Source organism: Astatotilapia calliptera, chromosome 20 (assembly GCF_964374335.1).
Source record: "Astatotilapia calliptera chromosome 20, fAstCal68.1, whole genome shotgun sequence".
Lineage (NCBI taxonomy): Eukaryota > Metazoa > Chordata > Actinopteri > Cichliformes > Cichlidae > Astatotilapia > Astatotilapia calliptera.
Window position 1 is genome coordinate 37,691,813 of NC_137441.1, and position 15,573 is coordinate 37,707,385.

The 15,573-nt window shown below is 41.6% G+C and overlaps 1 protein-coding gene across 1 annotated transcript; it reads left to right on the forward strand.

The window, feature by feature from the left end:
- Positions 1-330: 330 nt before the first annotated feature.
- Positions 331-14,738, forward strand: LOC113013464 (sodium- and chloride-dependent creatine transporter 1). Its single transcript, XM_026154382.2, has 14 exons — positions 331-1,129; positions 2,432-2,728; positions 5,917-6,048; positions 6,131-6,467; positions 6,740-6,872; positions 8,015-8,149; positions 8,265-8,368; positions 11,193-11,317; positions 11,427-11,539; positions 12,334-12,474; positions 12,922-13,024; positions 13,113-13,213; positions 13,291-13,461; positions 13,683-14,738. Exons 1-14 carry the CDS (start codon positions 1,099-1,101, stop codon positions 13,809-13,811), a joined length of 2,052 nt encoding a protein of 683 aa, XP_026010167.2. The 5' UTR covers positions 331-1,098; the 3' UTR covers positions 13,812-14,738.
- Positions 14,739-15,573: the final 835 nt, after the last annotated feature.

Consider the following 15,573-nt stretch of genomic DNA (forward strand, 5'->3'; position numbering starts at 1 on the left):
CTCTGAATCTATATTTATCTTTGGGGTGTATTGAGATTTGTATCTTGGTAAGCAGATCCGTAACTACGCAGAAATACCTCTGACAGTGACAGTGAACGACAATCTGCAGGCGATTACATAAAACTGAATTTCTAGAGAAATCTAAATGCGTAGGCTACCTCTGAGTGTGCACACACCTGAGAATTCTAGCGTTTTGACTGGCGTGCTGTAAACACGCACAGCTCGGCTGGATCTCGGAACCACCTAAAACATTTTTACGTTTGTTTGTTTGTTTTTCTACACTGTCGTGGCGGATCTCCAAATGCTTGTGAAGACGCATCTACGGATATGGGTTCTGTTGCCCTGACTCAGGACTCACAGGCTCACGCTGCCGGGCTGACATGCCGTAGTAATGCTGTGCTGCTGATGCTGTGCACACCGCACTGGGCTCTCCTCAGCCAATCACGTCAGCTGACGGCGGGAGGAGGCGGGGGAAGCGTCGGTCACAGCTAACGGACCGCGGAGCAGGTCACATTCTTCGTCCGTCGAATTGCGGCATACCGTTCGGGATAATGGACTTGTAACTGGGCGATTTAAACACAAAAATCATTACCCTAAGGCGCAGTATAATTTTCATTTAGCTCTTATCCATGAGATTCTTCAGGCTTACCTTCAAGTGCTTCGTGGACTGCTTTTGAATCTCCTCCTGTCAACGGCTGAACTGACCGCGGCGCTTTGTGAAATTTTCCATCTCTTGGCTGAGCTGAGGGGTTCCAACGTGAAGCAATTGAAAAAAAAAAACTGAGATTTTTTTTCAAGAAGGAGAAATAACAAACTCAGAAGATCAAAAAAGAAAAAAAAAAGGAAAAAAAGAGACAACTGGAGCACTGAACAGTGTGGTTGCATCTCCCTGTCTGCCTCTCTGAGCCCGCCGGGTGCCTTCTTTGGCCAGGCATTTAAAAACTTCAGCTGCTTCTGGCTAAATAAAAACAGCCAGCTTGCGCTTTTAAAAAATATAAATATATATATATATATATATATATACACATACATATATCTATCTATCTATATATATATATATATATATATATACATTTTTTTGTGCCGCCACTCAGCAGTATGTCACCTGAGTTGGAAGAGAACAGCCAAGGTGAGTATGACGTACGACCTCCACTGCTTAAAAATGACTTCTTAGGTAGGGTACCATATGAGTCAGCCACTAGCTAAAAACATAAACACAAGTAGGTGAATTAAAGCATCCCTGCTTCTGCCACAGTTTTAACATTATTGGATGACGATAAAAGCTTCCACACACCAGCTGCGCTTAACCTGCTTCAAATCTATTATTTTACTGCATCATGCTTGTACAGAGAGGAAATATAAATAAACACGGGACCAGAAGCCAGTCATTTAAGGGTATTTGAGTCTCTAAGGCTACATCTCTAAGCCAGTGTAGCCTTAGAGATGTTCACTGGTGGTGAATACAGAAGACCCTCATGTCAGGGTATAGTCATTCAGCGTTCAGCTTATGAATTTAATGTGCCTCAAGGATATGATGCAAAATACTTAGATCTGTGGTGAAGACAGACAGTGTATACCTGTGTTGCCCGCCAGGTGCCTTCTTGGCCAAGCATTTTAAAAACTTCAGCTGTCTCTGCATTATGTCCTTGAGGCATGGCCATTTTATTTAAGGGCAGATTTTTTCTTGACTGGAAGCTGTTCCTCACACAGATGATTCTTCAACCACAGAGCAACCTTAAAAGAGAGGTTGCTCTGTATATGCTCACATCCCTTACCTTCCCCACTCTTTTCTCATCCTCTGCTCACACACCCCCTCAAAACTGCTCTGATCTGGATTCAGCTGCCTTTGAATCCAGCAAAGAGCGGCTCACTCTAATATTGTGGAAAGACACTAAGAGCCACGTTGCATTTGTGTTTGAGTGGCGCATGAGAAAGAAGAAAAGCTTTGTAAGTAGCAGGGGAGCTTGAGCTGTACCTTGAGGCGGCTTTATGCCGTGTTGTACCGCAGCACGCTAATCAGTCTGTCTGTGAGACAGAGAGAATGAATATCGGGGGAGGGTGCAGTGATGACAGTATAACTGCAACTGAATGTGGGCAGTTTGCAAAAACAAATCTCATGTATGTGTATATTAAGATGTATTACACTCCTGTTACCGCTGGGGGGGAAAGTACGTAATAACTGGCCAAGCTTGCATTGACTATTTTAATGAATGGAAAGCGTGCAGCCTCTCTTTCTCTCTATTCAGCACGAGTGTGGCCTAAGAGACCAGAGCTTGTCTGTCCCCAGTGCTGACGTGTGATGTAAAGATCTGAAACTGTATACTTGCCAGATGATGTGTTGTAATATTTTATGCTGTTGTTATATTAATGCCATTTAGTCATTTCCATATCTTTGTGCTTGTTTTTGAATCAACCCTGTTCTTCTGTCCAGGTGAAATCAGTGTTCCCCAGCTGGACGCAGGGATACTGTCTGAGGAGGAGGGCAGCGCATCAGCTCGCCCTCTGGTGCCTGTGCCTGGGGTGGGCTCAGGGTGCGATGACGGCGGAGGGGGTGGCCCAACGCAGATCCAGGACGATACTGCGGCTGGAAATGGGTCTGTAACAGTACCAGCAGCGGAGAGAGAAACCTGGACCAGACAAATGGACTTCATCATGTCCTGTGTGGGTTTTGCTGTTGGCTTGGGCAACGTGTGGCGGTTCCCTTACCTGTGCTACAAAAATGGAGGAGGTGAGCTCCCAGAGCACTGTGTAAATGTACTCTGAGTAAAACGTTAAGTGTGTATGACTGAGCAGCAGCATGGTGGCTCTGTGTTTAACACTGCTGCAGAGGGCAAGAAGGTTACAGGTGCAAACCTGCTGGTTGGCTTTCCGTATGCATTATCTTCCTAGCACAGATGAGAGACACGCATGTTTGGCTAATTAGCGATTCTAAATTGGTAGTAGATGTCTCTGTTGGACTGGCACCCTTTATCCTCCAACTGTTGTCTGGTGGGATAGGTTCCAGCCATAGCATAAAATAGATAAATGACTGGTATTAAAAGCTAAGGAAAAAAAGCTACCACTAAGAAAAAAGCTTCCATAAGAGAAAGTTAGGGTCCAGTTTGAATACATTGAAGCTCTTTTCTTTTAATGCATTCTTCATGGATGCATCATTTAAAATAACCAATTTAGGAGCTCCTTCACTTCACACTACTGGTGCCATCTGCAAAGATTATACCAAAATTATACCATGATAATTGCCCTTGTATAGCAAAGAAAAGGTGGCTCAGCTATCAGCCCTGAGGGTCACAATGCTGGTGAAAAAGTCCACCATTTAGCCACGAAACCACCATGGGACTAAGTCCTTACTGACCTCTTTATAATTATTAAAATACTATGAATACAATATTCAGCAACAAGAAATTCAACAATTTCCATGGTGATATGAATAAAGTATTTATCCATCTGTGTATCTATTTATAAAATATTATTTAATGCAAAAAAGATTACGAGTTACAATTAGCTTGGTATCAAAATGAAACGTCTATTTAAAAAAGAGATTCTGGGGAAAAAACAAAGTTTCTCAGTAATCCTTTAAAGTATGATCCTCTAACTGAACGATCATTCAGCAGTGAAAATAAACTCAGATAGGCAGAAGGACAACCGTGAAAGTCAATGCGATGAGATAAAGTTAGACAAAGCAGGGCCTGCGTGGCTGTGAACACGTAGCTCAAAAGCCATGCCCCATCATGTGATATCGCCATATTTATTATAGCTGCCTGTTGCTTCATAGGCAGACTTAGGCCGAGCTGCACTACGATCTTCCTCTTCCTTATGTTGGCATATGATGTTATTTGAGCTGTTCCAAGTCCTCCTTTCATCTGTGCCAACTTTGTTCCCTCGTTACCTGACCTGACTGCAGCTTTTGGCCTAGACTTTTTCCTTATCTCTCTTATCTCTGCCCTACCCACTTTTCATTTTATTATGAGGTGTTTAGTTGAAGTAAAACTAAATGAGAGACTGTGTGTCTTAGTCCAGCCCTTTTTGTCTCCCATCTATGTGTCTTGTGACGAGTGGCTCTGATACCCACCTTCTGGTATCATATAACAATAGCCTGCCTCACACAGTCCACCCCCCTGTGTTCCTGCCCAGCGCTCATGAGACAAACAAAGGTGCTCTTTCCCACCCGCCTGCTGATAAGGAGGCATATGGATATGTCACACAATAACCGTCCTGTGACTGCGCCCCGTCCTTTCCCTCCGCGTCAGCGCAGTAACATCCGCTATAGTACTTCACTTTCCACCTTTGACCAACCCAGGGTACACCTTGTAACTCAACAAAAAGTATCCGATAAGAGCTGAGGCTTTAAGTGAGCACTGCTTGTTGGTGAAACAAGGACACGCTCCTCTGGAGACAATAACAGGTGAATACACAAAATTATTGCCCAGACAATCTCATCGATTTATTTGTAACCCAGCTGTTAGGCCTGATGTGTCCGGTTTAGCTATGATTAGAGAGGATTTACTTAAGCCTATTAAGGATGCAGTTGCGTGATGATTTGGCCAATTTGTTTGGGTATGTCAGCACAAGAATTTTCTCCACTCATTCCATTCAGTCGTCCTATCGCATCTTTCTCCCCTTCTCTCTCTTTTCCTCTTTCTGCATCTCTCTCAGTCTCCCACCCCTTTCTCTCTTAGACTCTCGCTCACGAATGTTTCCTTATATGGCTACAGCCCTCTCCTCTCAGAGAATCACATAAAGAAAAATGAAGCGGATGAGAGAGAAATTGTAAAGCATTTGCACAGCGAACCAGGTCAATGCCTTTGTGTGTCATTTTTGTTATTTGTTGAACCTCTGACACGTTGATGTCCCAATTTTTCTGCCAGCCTCTCCGGTAATCTGTCCATCTTTCCCTCCTTTCTTCTTGGCCTCTTTCTGCTCTGCGTCATAGCTGGTCATGTGACTCCACTCCCATCTGCACGCTGTGGTGGCATAACCGAGTTATGTTTATTACTATTCCACCCAAATCATTGCAGGTAGATACAGGGAAGTAAATTCCTTGTGCTGCCTTTTTTGCACCTTTTTGCTATGTTTTCTTCTTCCTCATCAGAGTAGGCTACAGTGTGAGAATTCAAAATGAAGTTATTTATAGAAAACACTTGCTCTGAGCCAGCTGCTGCCGATCAAAACAAAACAAGTCCTAGATGTCTCTATCAGGACTAATAATTCCCATCTGAGTCCACTGTCGTCTCACATTCCCATTTTTCTGTCTCCTCACCTTGCAGTTTTTGAGTTCAAGGACAAACTAGTGCAGTTGCCTCTGCACGCGGGAGACATTGTCTCCCACACTGACTTTCAGCGCAGCTTTTATCTGTGGGCTTGTCTGTCCTCCTCCCTGACTCCCCCCCCGTGTTCTGTGTTGCTTCTTCCTCCTTTTAACCGTTTCTTCTTGAGCTGAACGTTTAATTACACTGTGTGTGTGCACATTCTTAAAGACATTAAACATGACTTTCATGTCACGTTTTCTGCCTGTTTCATTGTCACACATATTCAAAGAGCCTGAATTTGTTAATGCTGCAGTTGAAATTAGAATAAATTATAATATGAATTAGTTGAATTTAATGTTAATGATATAATTAGTTGAAGATTTGAAGATATTAATGAATAGCATTTAATTGTCTCTAAATATGCTTCCTAGCATAACGTCTGTGGGAGTGCGGCTTTGCTAATTTTCTTTTTCAAAGTCAGTCCTTGGTCTATTTACATTTTTAAACATGAAAAAATTAAGTAATGTATTTCTCCAAAGTTTCTCATAGTTGTTTAATTTAGCACATGAGGCATTCATTGTGTTTATTAAACAATATTAATATTACAATAGTACAGTATTGAACACTGTTTCTACCTGTCCGTGATGAATATGAGTGCCGTGTGTTGCAGGGGTTTTCCTGATCCCTTACTTGTTGATTGTGTTCATCGGGGGCATCCCAGTTTTCTTCCTGGAGATTGCCCTGGGACAGTTCATGAAGCAGGGAGGGGTCTCTGCCTGGAACATCGCACCCCTCTTTAAAGGTACGTGCAACACATTTATCTGAAAAGCTATAAATCTAGCCACCATTTTTTGATTTAGAGCTCACCTCTCCTCCTTCATTAGGTCTGGGCTTGGCCTCAATGGTGATCGTGTTCTTCTGTAACACCTACTATATCATGATCCTGGTGTGGGGCCTCTACTTTCTCTTTCACTCTTTCACTAACCCACTGCCCTGGGCCACCTGCGGACACCCCTGGAACACCCCCAACTGTACACAGGACTTTCGACGCACCTGCCACAACCGCAGTACTGCCCAGCCTGCTCTACCATCGTCTGCCGCCACCAACTCCAGCCTCTTCTCCTCCGCATCTCCGCTGAACCTCTCCTCAGCCCAGCTCCTCCTCAATGGCAGCTGCATGGATGCTGAGGGCCTGCGTTCTCCTGTCATTGAGTTTTGGGAGTATGTCATCCCTTGATTAAGCAGGCTTTCTGCAGTTTTTAAGTACATTTTTAAGGCTGTGCACACAGGTTTTTTTTTTACCAGTTGCAAAATGCATCTTATTTTAAGTTTTGCTGGCATTTATATGCCATTTGCAGGATGTATAAGGAAATATAGTTTCAATTGAAATCCAGCTGTGCACTTTATATTTGAACATTAATTACCTCATAGCTTTAAATGTCTTTGTTGTGTTTGGAAACAATGTTTTTCACATCTTTTGTTCTTTCTTCTAGACGTAAAGTGCTTCGTCTGTCTGGAGGGCTGCACGAGCCCGGTGATATAAGCTATGAGATGGTGCTGTGTCTTATAGCCACCTGGATCATTGTTTACTTCTGTATGTGGAAAGGAGTTAAATCTACTGGCAAGGTAAAGTATTTTCTGCCTGTGCAATACAAAATACATAATGTTACAGGGCTGAGTGCAGATTAATATTTATATCCGTTAGTATGCTGCACATAAAAGGTTGTCAGGGATCATGGAGTGCAGTCTAATGTTTGAACGGCTTCATGGAAAGATTTAAATAATTGCAGCATTTTTGCCCTTTGACCCCAAATCAGCTTTAGTGTAATGTGGGGATCAGTGTCTAGACTGAAACACAAATTACTCTAAATATATGCATACTCTTGTTCTTTTAAAAGTTAGTCATATTCTGTATATCTTTTCACTCGGGCTGCAATCCCTAAATCTTTATTATGTAACACTCCGCATACAGACTGCTCAGCCTTCCGTTTTGTAAAAAAAAAAGCCCATTCCTCATTCTTTTGAATCTCCTTATGCTGTAGCATATTGAGATGTGTGTGTTTGCATACTTGTGTCTCCAGAGTAGCCAAAGCTCATAGAAAGAGGGGAAAAATAATGAAAGCCACTGAGCCAGCCAGCTATAAGCCGATTAGTAACTTTCCACCATGTTTGAAAGCTGGAAAGGGGCTTTTCTGTCCATGTTCTCCCCTAGATCAAGGCAAATATGTGCTTTCTCACTGCTTTGCTCTCACCATACTGAAGCTTGGACTTGATTTTTCTATAAGGTAGCAAGGTAGCAAGCTGTGACTTTCTCTGTATAATGTGACAAAGACTGCATTCTGAAAAGGACTGCCAAAACCCCCTGCTATTGCAGGAGGTTTACAAAATATCTGGCTTTCCATTTACAGGCTACCTTTTCTCCAAAGTAATATGACAGGCCTCATTACACATCTACTACAGGAAGGACCTAATGGGCTTCTACTTATGACACGAGTATTTGCAAAGCAGGTAATTGTTTAATCAAAGTGATAAAAACATGCTTAGGCCCAGCTAGATAAGCTGATGAACCATGTTGATAAGCATTAAGCATTTCCAGCTAACCTGTTCATTTAATATGAGGGGCCCAACTGTTTAGTTTTCTCCTTTCACTCAATGCAAGTTACTGCACAGTCTTCAAACTTGACCTCCCCACCCCAAGTATGTCCCAGAAATGTTCCTAAAAGTATTTAGAGGTGTGCTTAACAGGTCTTGTTTTTATCTCTCTGCAGGTTGTGTACTTCACAGCTCTCTTCCCTTACCTGGTTCTGGTTGTTCTTCTTGCCCATGGGGTCACTCTGCCTGGAGCATTGGATGGCATTGTTTATTACCTGAAACCAGACTGGTCCAAACTGGGAGAAGCACAGGTTTAACTTTTGCATAAGCTTTGCTTTGGATAAGAACTGTTCAAATGACATCTAAGAAATGTAAGTCAAAACAAATTTGGGGGGAAATTACTCACACGTGTCTTTTCTATAATAGGTGTGGATAGATGCCGGCACTCAGATTTTTTTCTCCTATGCCATCGGACTAGGTGCCCTGACTGCGCTGGGTAGCTACAATCGCTTCCATAACAACTGTTACCAGTGAGTTTATACACAACATAGAATCAGACGCTACTGTCACTGAAAGGGGGCCAAAATCAGCACAAAGTCATAGCCTGAATCTGCATTCTGCTTCATGTGACTGTGGACTTCAGTACTAAAATAAACCAAAAAAAAATGTATTTCCACTACAAATAGGCTTTCTTTCACTATACACCCAATGACAGGGAGAAGCGCAACCTCAGTCTGACCTTGCTAATGATCACATGAAGACCCAAAAAGATCTGAAACATTCCCTCACTTGCACTTTGAATGCTTTATTGTAAGATCTGATCTTTTCTCTGAACACCACTATGACTATTAGACTAAAACACTGTGCATTAGAAGTCTGATCGAAGATTCACAGTCATAAATAGTCGTAAATATATAAGAGATCTATTTTATCTTCAAGCAAACACCCCTTTATGCATTTCCAACAAATGTAGAATATCAAGTATGCACTCAATGAAAACTCTCACATGGCTTCAATGAAAGTTTTCATTGGTTTGTAAGCTTGCATATGTTTAGCCAGAAGAGACAGATACGTAAACCTATTAAGAGCCTTTTGAGGTATTTGGCTACACAGTAGTAACAAGGATTTTATTTTTGTAAATCTCAAGCACGTACTTATTTAGAGGGCACTTAACGGTATGGGCCACATTTTTTTCCTCTCTTGACCACAAGTTGAAAAATGAGTTCACATGAGAGCTTTTCAGCCCTGTTTCTTACACACATTAAAGTAGGCCCAGAAATAGATGGCAAGATTTCTATAAGCTATTCTTAGAGTTCAGCATGTAGTATATTTTGCATCTGGGTTACAGATTTCTTGCTTTAAAAGTAAAGCAAACATAGCTTGATTAATGATCTGTTTAGGGATCAAACTATCAGCATCTCCACCTGTTGGTTCACCACTTATATGCCCCAAAGTGCACACACTGCCATAAGAGAGAATCTTTTACTGACTCAGGTGTGAATTGTTTAGAATATAGCAGTCAAAGGTCACAGTCCTTGTGACCTCGCAAAACATATTCCTGGCCATAATGCAATAATTCCTCTGCTGATTCATATAAACACAGCCTAAGAATGCTAGCTGTGCACAAAAACAGCCAAGTAGTGATGCAAGCAAGAATAACTGGATATTTCCATATATATCATTTAATATTTATGATCATTTGACATATCTCTTCAAGCTATGACAGGAAAATGCAGTTTTATCGAGCAGTTTCTGGTGCCTAAGTTGCAAAGAAACAGCACACTGTTTTGCACCAAAGTCCTGGTCCAACCAACCTTTTGGCTATGAGGGCAAAAACCTCACACATGCAAGGGGGTGAGAACCGGCCAGTGAAATTTGCCCCTGTAGTGATGCTGGCAATTATTTTATTTTTAGCCTGTGGCGATAACCTGTTCTGGATTGAGCTTGATAAACCACTTATTGAGCTTTTTTCAAAAGTTTAATCATTTACAAGCGTGCTACAGGTATAGATACAGGTATGTATTTTTTTTGCCTCGCTAGCCAACACAGGAATTTCAAAAACGGACACAGAGTGAAGTCTTCAAGGGAAAAATTCATATAAAATAAAGAAATAACAGATATAAATGACAGACAAAATACAGTTTTTTTGAAAGTCCATCTATAAGTTGTGGAATATTAGGAAATGTAAATAAAGTTTTAGACATTTATTGTAGATAAAGTTAACATCACTTTTTAATAACCAAAAGATGAACAGTTCTAGTATTTTATAAAAAATAAGTAGTTTATTAGAGTGAGTGATTGGATCCTCTGAATATACTTACACAGTGTTTACACATAAATAGTAAGCTAAAAAACAAAAGTAAAGTTAGGCGTGGTTTTAGATAGATGGTAGCAGCTCTGTTATGTTGAGTATAACTTTTTAAATTCAGCATTTAACAGCCATGTTTCCTGGTGTGTGATGACAGTTACAGCCTCAAAGAGCGGCTCCATAAAGAGCGGGCAGGGATAGCTCAGTAGGTAAAGCGGTTGCCCCGTGATCGGAAGGCCAGGGGTTCGAATCCCCTGAACGGCTACCCTGAGGTACCCTTGAGCAAGGCACCATGCCCACACGCTGCTCCCCGGGCGCTGCACTGGTGGCTGCCCACTGAGTGAATGGGTTAAATGCAGAGAAGAATTTCCCCACGGGGATCAATAAAAGTGTACATTATTATTATAACTTTAAGTTGTTTGAACAGGTAGGGTCTTATTACGGACTGCTTTCTTAAAACAAACTGTCATTCTGACTTGTTTTGATTGTTTACATCCACACACATGCTTTTGTGCGCTGCCTCAGATTCGTACAGATAGTGTTGACTGAATGGACTGAATTGCTGTTGAAAGCATTTGTGTAACAGTGTTATAATAATCATCACAATGCAACTGCTGTTTGTACATTCTTCATATCAGTCAGCATTCTTGGTTAGACTTGTCAGAATAAACAAAGGAATCCTGCTCACCGTGTAGGCAGATAACAGAGACGTTGTTGACGTAATACTCATTCGAATCTCCTAACATCACTGCATCATAGATATCGGATATTTTCCTTTCATTCTGTATCATCCGTGACCTTGAGACAGGCTTCTTTGCTCTCTATTCTCCACCTGACAACTGCAAAGACAACATCTGCTTTTAGAGAAATTGCTATTGATCCCCAGTTTAGCTTCCCGGCCCATCTCTACTCTCTATGCCAGTGTCTTGAGTCTCTGACACAGGCCTTATGTTACAGCACAATATAATGCATCCTTCTATCTCATTTCATTTATTTTATGTGATAGTTGCCTTGTTTTTTTTCTTCTTCTCTGTATTTCTGTGTAGGGATGCATTTGTGCTCGCTCTCATCAACAGTGGAACCAGTTTCTTTGCCGGCTTTGTGGTATTCTCTGTGCTGGGTTTCATGGCTACAGAACAAGGAGTGGACATCAGTAAAGTAGCCGAGAGTGGTATGAATACACCTTCCCCCCTGAAACGCTGTGCAATTTGTATTAAGTAATAAGCATCACCAGTGAGAGCCACATGTCCACAGTGATGGCTCTGTTTCTTAATGTGCAGGTCCAGGCCTGGCCTTTATAGCCTATCCCAAGGCTGTGACTCTGATGCCTCTGGCACCGCTCTGGGCAGCACTTTTCTTCTTCATGTTACTCATACTGGGGCTGGACAGTCAGGTACTAATGACTGACTTTCCTTTATATCATAATTTTGGAGAAAGAACTCATCTTACACAAGATATATACTAATTTTACTTGAATCTTACGTGCTTTTATTTTTTGGTGTCAATCTAATTCCTTCTCTTTTTCTATCATTCTTTCATTCACCAAAGAGAGACAGAAACAGCCTGAAATACCAGTTTTAGGATTGCATTTCTCAGCTGCCTGTTTGTTGTGTGTCTGTTTGAGCCACTGCCTACATCCATTGTTTTACAGCCCAGGGATTTGTCAATGAGCTTCTGTGTGATTCACACAGAGAGCGTCTGTCTGCTCTCCATTCATTTACTCTCATTTTCAATTCTCTCCCTTTTCTTTCCCTTCTTTTTTTTTTTAACTGGCATAGCCTATGAATATCCTGCCATCTCTGTTAAATAATGTAAAAATAGCTTCGCAGCTGTTATCTGCTCCACTCTTTATGGTTGCTGTAATATGTTTCGAAGAGATACGCATAAGCATTCTTTAACAGGGAGACGGCTCATGATAAAATGCTCACTTGCAAACTTTTAAGTGTCACTTCACTGCATCTGATGTACAACGATTGTCTGAAAGAGGAGTTTATAGAGTAGTTGGTGGGATGACACAGCGTCCACCTCTGTACTGGAAACAAGAACTAGCTCATTTCTGCACCTTTATGGATATTTTTGTGTGATATTTAATGTGTCTGTGATATCAGACAAAAATACTAACACACACAGAGTCGAAGAATTCTCATTCACTTTTGTTCCTCTACGTTCCCTCTTTTTCATTTCCAGTTTGTCGGGGTTGAGGGTTTGATAACGGGAATCATGGACATGCTGCCCCCAAAATCTGCCCTGGGCTCGCTTCGGCGAGAGGTAGTAGCTGCCATCTGCTGCATCATCTGCTTCCTCATTGACATGTCCATGGTTACTGAGGTAAAGTCAAATTTTTGACTAAATGTCATTTAGTTGTATTCTTCAGAATTAGGTATTTTTCTAGTTAGCTATTTGTAGATTACAAATTATTCTAATTAGGTAGATTTAATTTCTTACCAGTCTTGTAGTAAAGATAAGTGTCCTTTATGGAGCTTCTCAACATTTGCATCATAACCTCCTTTTACTAATAATAAAATGTGCTTGTTGGAACTTGTAATTGGAACTGTAAACCACTCTTAGAAACCAACTGCTCACATATTGGCCCTTTTAGCCTTGTACCACTGCTGTGCTCCTAAATTTGTTAGAGTGAATGCATTCTGTCATTCAGACGTAGCTTTCACTTTAGATTTGTGGAAAGATTAACGGAAGGAACTGCATGTCTGAAATGGGTTATGAATTATTAAAAGGATGGTTCTGATGGTCTTCTGCTCTCACCGTTTCTATCAGGGAGGGATGTATGTCTTCCAGCTGTTTGACTACTACTCTGCCAGTGGCATCACATTGTTGTGGCAGGCCTTCTGGGAGTGTGTGGTGGTTGCATGGGTGTATGGTGAGACAGCGCTGCACAAACACAGCACAAATTATACAAACTGCACTGTCCAGGGCATTCTCACAACATCCTTACATTACCCTGTCAGGCGCAGACCGTTTCATGGACGATGTGGCTCGTATGATCGGCTATCAGCCCCTACCCTATATGAAGTGGTGTTGGTCCTACATCACACCTTTTGTCTGTGTGGTACGTGCTACTTCATTTTTTTTTAAGTAAACTGTATCTGCAAGTGGAAAACTAGTAATATCTTGGCATTCATATAGGGAGTGTTCCTGTTCCATGTGGTTAACTACAAGCCCCTGACCTACAACACAGTGTACACATACCCCATCTGGGGTGAAGCACTTGGCTGGGCGCTGGCCCTATCCTCCATGCTCTGTATCCCTGTCACTGTTCTCTACAAACTACTGCGCTGCAAAGGATCTTTGCGGGAGGTCAGTGTTCATGGGTGCTGGCATGTCTGTTCACTTGCATTCTCCTGTTTCTGTTTACTTTTGATCAGTAGGAATGCGTCTCCTTGGATGTTGCCATCACTCATCTATGAGTTATTTGTTCAACTGATTTCCTCATTAATCATTAAAGAGGACTTATTGCAGAAAACTAAATTGTCCGTCCCGTCCCAAAAAAACCATCTCATTGTGTTTTTACTCTGTAGCGCTGGCAGCACCTAACCACACCAGTTTGGGGCAGACATCACTTGGAGTACCTGGCCCCTGAGAGTGAGGCCAAACTGCTGCCCCCTGCAGGAACCAAGGGGACGCTGCTCTTTGAGAGTGTCATCTGATGAGTTGAGCTCCACAGAACAAAAGGGTCATCTTTGACAGCAGCAGACACGTACATACGCGAACAAACTTACAGATTAATTACACACCCTTCCACTTTAAAACTGTAAGAAAGACCTGGACAATGGACCAAAGATTAGATTGGAGAAAAACAACCATGTATTCATCACATGCTGATATACCCTCTGCTCTGTTTTCTGACTCTACCTCGCTGGCTTGCCCCTCTCTTTCTGTCCCACTCCTGCGTTTGTGCTGTTCTGTCCTGTATTGCTTTGTCTGTGTGATGTAGTTTGTAGTTTGCAATATCTTCCCTTTCCACGCCTTCCTGTCCACGTTTTAACAGCCTCACTCAACCCAAGCAGTCATGCCATCTTCAATGAGCATAAACTTAAAAGAGTCTGATGAGTTGTTTTAAAATTAAAGACCTCATATCTGCTGCTGATAATGCCACGGTCTGAATGCTTATGTGTGTAGATGCACGTATGCCTGTGCCCTTGTGTTTATAACCCATGTCCCGTGCGTGTGTGCGTGTCTGTGTGAACGGGTGTTGCGTTAGACCGTGGGTCACGTTCTGTGGCGATGGTATTTTCCATTTATATGTAACATTGCCTTCAGCCATTGTTTCCTGCCAACTGTTCTCTGTGAATTAACTGTACAAAAAAACAACTTCCATTAGTTAAAAACTAAAATTATCATGACAAGCAATGCACCACCAATTCCAGCTATGTATTATAAACTAACTTAAGTATCCAGTGTGTTGTACGGTCTGTGAATCAGTGTTAATATTTGGAGGGGATGATGATTATTATTTCCATGTGAAGAGAAGGAGAGAAACCTCTGGGTGAGCTGTTTAAAGAGCAGGAGGCTGGGATGACAGAGAATTGCTGTGACGCCTGATGAGATGCAATAAATGGCCAGATAAAGATGGATGTAATGTGTTTTTATGGGTCTTTATTTACATTCTCATTCATTTTTATTCAAATAAGATATGTACAGAAAGTACAGAAAAACAAAAACAAACTCCATAGATGTTCAACAACTGAATGTTTTCAACATTTTAACCTTTGTGTTGTCCTTGGGACATTTTGTCCCTGTGGACCACAGGTGTATGGAAATCGGGACGATTGTTTAGTATGTAAAAGATGGATGAAGTCACTGTGATGTCATTCAGTGGTCTTTGGACTGTTTGTTTTATGGAGATAAATGTTTAACCTCAGTTTGCTGCTCCGTTTGGTCTCATTTCATTAACCCTCATAATGTCCTCCCGATTTCCATACACCTGTGGTCCTCAGGGACCACCGTTAGTTAACATCCAGGTAGTTAAAAAAATAGCTTAGACCTTTATCAGTGTTCCTGCAGGCTCATCATTTATTTTGTTAGCATCTCATTAATTAAGAGTCATAAACATGTCTATTATACAGTTTACACATAAATACACATTGTACGCTGTCTAAACATTTGTGCACTATCAAATACAGTTCCTACATTTTTGAAAGCTAAAAAGTAAAAGATGAGGGAAAAAAGCAGGCAGTTATCAGCACACAGACAGCAAATCATATTCTCATTTAGCTTCTAAACAGGCGCACTGTTTAGCTTCTGATATGAGCAATAGCAGATGACACGCAGCCCAAAAATAGAAGGGAGCTCAAGATGTCAGAGCAACCACACATGTAAATAATGACTGTAAATAGACACGCATTTTGTTACTCTAAAATGTAACAGCTATTACACAATGCATGCCATTCAGCTCATTACTGCGGGCTT